Source organism: Brassica napus, chromosome C3 (assembly GCF_020379485.1).
Source record: "Brassica napus cultivar Da-Ae chromosome C3, Da-Ae, whole genome shotgun sequence".
NCBI lineage: Eukaryota > Viridiplantae > Streptophyta > Magnoliopsida > Brassicales > Brassicaceae > Brassica > Brassica napus.
The window spans coordinates 16,316,392-16,321,704 of NC_063446.1; the positions used below are offsets into that span (position 1 = coordinate 16,316,392).

The 5,313-nt window shown below is 32.6% G+C and overlaps 1 protein-coding gene across 1 annotated transcript; it reads right to left on the reverse strand.

Moving 5' to 3' along the window:
• LOC106443689 (nuclear transcription factor Y subunit B-5) lies at window positions 1-5,313 on the reverse strand. Its single transcript, XM_048752741.1, has one exon. The coding sequence runs from the start codon at window positions 5,030-5,032 to the stop codon at window positions 4,559-4,561; it is 474 nt and encodes a 157-aa protein (XP_048608698.1). The 5' UTR covers window positions 5,033-5,313; the 3' UTR covers window positions 1-4,558.

The following is a 5,313-nucleotide window of genomic DNA, read 5'->3' on the forward strand; positions in this document are numbered from 1 at the left end:
TCTAACTGGTGGAAGGTCTTCTATATAAAGCTCAGCCTCTTAGATAACGGCGGTCACTGACGTCGTCAAGGTTATATCTCTTCTCGGTAGATCTAAAACTGGACATGCTAGATTCAGACAAGCTCTCGCGACGACATAAACTGAAGGTGGAGGAAGAGATTGGAAAACTGAAGGTGGAGGAAGAGATTGGAAAACGGAGGAGAAGACCGGAACAGAAGCAACATCTATCGAGGTCGTGTAAAAGAGACTGAAAACAGAGCAGTACGGTGGATCTACGTTTACGGTTTATTTTCCGGCACCAGTCCATCGACGTCCTCCTTAATCATACAACCACAGTCAGACAAAAAGAATGGTTTGTTTCTGTGTGTTTTACAAATATTGTTTACGTGGACTAATCTCATACACTCAACCATCTTCCTAATTCCTCTTTCTCTTACCACTCCATCTTGAAAGATTGGGATTTGGGAGCCAAAAGACTAATGTTTGGGTATAAATATATTATGTTAGTAATTACATAAACTTTTGTCCGAGACGAGACTTGAATTGTTGTTTTGATTCTTTCATTTTGCAGTGGTAAGAGCTCCTGGTATGAGTCTGTTAAAGATTATATTGTCTAAACCGAGTTCTGTGGCAAAAGGTGTGTCGATGCGGAATGGTCTGGCTCTGCGTTTGATGAAAGAAAAGAGAAAATGGTTTTCAAATTATCTTGGAAGACAAAGCTTTTTGACTCAAAATTCTTTTCATTTGCAACAGATGGATGCAGACAGTTCATCAAGTTTTTTTTATATTTATGATACAGAAACTGAAACCATACCTTCACCTCTTACATATGTAGCAGGGTACTCCACAACATTTACATAAAGAGTTTTTGGGAATCCTTGGTAGACAATCTCTTAAGAGAGTTGACAGTGTGATTAAATGTTTCAGCTGTACATTTGGATTTGTGAGTCTGTAGTTTCCTAATGTCAAACTGGAAAGTATAAGGTGAACTAAAGAGATGAGAACTGATTCCAGTACTGTTGAATGATAATGATGTAAATCAAGGCTACCTTCTCGACCTGTTTTTTTTCTTTCTGGTGTTGAACCTGGTGAGTTTATGAGCACCCGCTGAGTTCCTCTACTTTTACAGAGAGCAGGAGAAACACTTAAAAACTCAAATTAGTCTTCAGATACTATAGACGTAGATGCCGATTAAGTTTTTGTGTTAGTGCGACTTTGATGTTCTAAGGATTTTGGGACTGCCTGAGCATTTTATGTAACACACGATTTTGTGGTTACAAAACTTTGTGGCTGCTTGTCAATTGGACAGTCTTAATGAGCCTTACAAATGGATCCAAAAGTTATGTGGGAATTAAATGTAAAATCCAAGTGCATCAATGTTAGTTTACGTTACTAACTATTTAGGTAACCCAAACGTACTGAACTAGAGGAAAGGCCTCAAGGTTTAAAGAAACAAAAATAAAAGAAATATACATTTGAATAAGAGTTTAACCATAATCATGCAACACCAGTGGAGCAACCATCACTTGCTAGTTTAACACACAGTGCCAGACACTTAACTTGGTGATCAATTCATCCCAAATGTCTGGGATGGTCTCATGGATCTTCTATTATCTTCACTTCATTTCTTATGATACGAACTCCAAATTCTGAAAGCTATTGGTTACAGGACACACACATACAAAAAGAAGTAATTTGTTCCAATATTATTCACATTTTTCAATATAAAATAGTATATCAGCTGGTTAGCACTTAGCATACATGACTAATCGCCTGAGATGGCTTTGTCCATGCAAATTCTTGACGCTACTACTCCTGAAAGGTGGCGAATACAAAGGAGATGGCCGTGAAAGGTGGAGTCATCCTACCAAGTCACCCCGGTCTGAGTACAAGTTCTAGGAAGTATTAGGAATTATACAATCAAGGGGAAATGTGATGTATATTGGTGTTGGCTCTGTCTCCTCCCAGTTAAATTAAAATGTATAGATTAATTTTAATTATTAAGAAAATTTAAATATTGATTTTAAGACTTATGTGTAAAATTCCAACGCATTAGGGAAATGAACATTATTATATGTATTACAGTTGGAGATAAACTATAAAACAAATGATTATATATGAATATGTAATCAATTTATTTCTATAGTACTAAGAAATAAAAATTAATTTTGTGTTATTATAATGGTCTAATCAGCTGAATAAAAATAATATAATTTAATAATTTGATTGATAATTTTCGTCTTTGTCATTTCAGAATTATTATAAAAGATTCCCTTAACTAATATATCAGATAAATTTATGACTTAGCAAAATTATATCAATTACAAGTAAGGAAAATTACAGCATGATGCAGTTTTCATAAGAGTTACACAATAACTTTTAGAATAACATTATTTATCTTCTTTTTGTCTCAATGTATAAATGAATTTTTTAAGAAAATTTTTAAGAATGTTTAAGACTTTACACATTCTACCCTAATGAGTTGAGTTGGAAAAATATCATTTTTAGACTTAATGGGTCCACCTTAACAAATAATAAAATTTAGAAATTCAGACTTTACTTATAATTTTTTAGCATAATTAGTCACTGGTAATACCAATTCAATATCGCTATCTTCGTTAAAATTCAAAAAATGAATTCAAATCATCAACTATCAATCATTAAAAAAATTTCTTAAAATCAAAGAAAATATCATCGCATGTGCTAGCCAATATTCGAGGGGCAACATCTATAATATTACGAAATCATCAAAAATTTTAGTCAAGGCCGCTCAAATCAAACGAGCTCAAATCAAACGGGCGTACAAAAATATAAACATCAACATTTTGACAACAGTTCTTTCCCGCTGGTAACACCTATGCTTATTACACACGTTTTAATTCAAATTAGTCTCTAAAATAGAACTTCAAATGTCGTTCCTTCCATATATTGTCAACATGGTACTAAAGAGTATAAGTATGTTCTCTAAATAAAACATCAACTTTACTTTATGTTTAAATTCCAATTAAATTAACTTTGTTACGACTATCGGTTTTTTATTCTATTTTTATCGAATCGATTAGTCATAACCACTTATGATATTGCACCTTGAACTAATCAACTTCAAAACAAAGTAATACATTACGGTCGCTGGATATCATTCACTTTCAACATATTTTCATATTCATATTTTTGAACATATTTTCTTTACTAAGACCATAAAATGAATTGTAAATTCATTTAAGAAAAAACATATGTACGCGCCGGAATACCACTAGTATATATATATAACTTTCTTTATTTGGATGCTCTAGGAGTCTAGGGCTTATAAAAATCAAAAGAAGAACCAGTGAGAATTGTTCGAGATTTATGGACCACTCGCTTTATAATCCAATTTAACCAATTTTTAATTATTATTTATTGTACTGTTTACTGTTTACACAGTGAGGTACAATTATAGTAAGTTCATATCTATAAAAGTTTAAATAGTTATTAGTTTAAAAAAACAATACTGAAGTAGTAAATTTAAATCTACTTCGATATCTGTACGGAATGGAATTTTAGTGTTGATTAGTTAAATGTGAAAATCTGTATGCAAATGCTGATAATGATGACTTTATATATACAAACACTGAACAAGACGAATGTTTTTTTCATCGACAAAATTGATTGATATATATGCATATATACAAATTCTACAGAGTGGTGTTAAAAAAAAAAAAATACAAATTCTACACAGTCAAAACATTATATTTTGAAAATTTCTCTAATACGTAATTTTGATCTTATTGTATGATTCCTCCATGGTAATGACTTCGTTCCAAGTTTATTCTAATGAATGGTTTGCCCAAAAAAAATGGTGTGATTCCTCTAGAGCACAACCACATGCTATATATTTTCACTGTCCAGAAGAAGAACCTTACATACTTGATTTTGCATTATAATTCTCCATTCATGATTGACGGTATATATAAATACTAAGATAGCACACAGTAAAAGTCGTTAGGTGGGTTCTGGCAAGACTGCGCAGTATGGTGTTCTGCTAAGACTTATTTTATATCAAACAAAAACTAATTAAATCTAAGTCATTTGCTACAACAACTGAAGCAAAAGAGAGAGAAAGAGAGAGAGAGAGAGAGAGAGAGAGAGAGAGAGAGAGAGAGAGAGAGAGAGAGATGTATTCCTTCATCTGCATATATTATAGACAACACCACCGATCTTTATTTTCTGAATTCAGAGACCATAATCCACAATTAATTTACCCGAATTGATAAAATATTATATGATCATATATATGGATTATCAAAAGAAAATTTAAGATGACAAAAAAAAATCAAAAGAAAATTTAAAAGCACGCTTACTGTGAAAATTAACAAAATCAGGAAGAACTACACATATTTCTTCACAGCCTCAAACCATAGATGCATCTTATATATATAATCATATATGTTTATTTATATATCCGTAGAACTATATATGATATATAATAGATCGCCATATATATAATGGTAGAAGATGCTTGTCAAAGAACTAAACAAGATCACATAAAAAGGAAATCAAACAATCAGCCACGGACCAATTAATTATCCGGTGAGGATAATTTAGCTCCCCTGCCATGACGATTGGCTCTCTCACCTTCAATAACTCGGTAACGATTTAAGTACTTCTTGAGTTGCTCGGCGTAATCATCAAACCCTAGATTTGCCATAGCCCAACAGATATCGTCTCCATTGACGGTCTTTCTCTTCTCTTTGTGGCATTTATCGGAGGCTTCTCCAGTGACGAAGCTTATGAACTCGGACACACATTCTTGTATAGTCTCTTTTGCTTCTTTAGAGATCTTTGCGTTTGGTGGGAGAATGTTTTTCATGATCCTTCCTACGTTTGCTATCGGAAGTAGCCTGTCTTGTTCTTTTATCATCATGTTTTCTTCTTGTTGTTGATCCTCCACCGCTAAACCATCATGATTTTGATGATGAGATGAGCTGCTCCCAAAGTTGTAATTTTTGAATCTAGGGATTGGATTTTCGAACGAAGGATAGTTCCCAGCCATCAAATCTTATAAAACGGATGATAAATCGTTACAAATTATAACAACAACTACTGACACTGAAAATTTGAAACAAAATTATATAATCCGCCCACTAATATGGCATAAAAGAAAGAATACAGAAGGAGAGTAAAGGTCTTTATCTTTGAATGTATGAATCTGAAAATAGTCGGTTTTTAAAAGATATTTATGTAGTTAGATTAGCTTTATAATGGAGCTGATTAATAAAAATCTTATATATTAAAACAGAAGTCACAACTTTGATTCATGTGTGATTTTTTTTT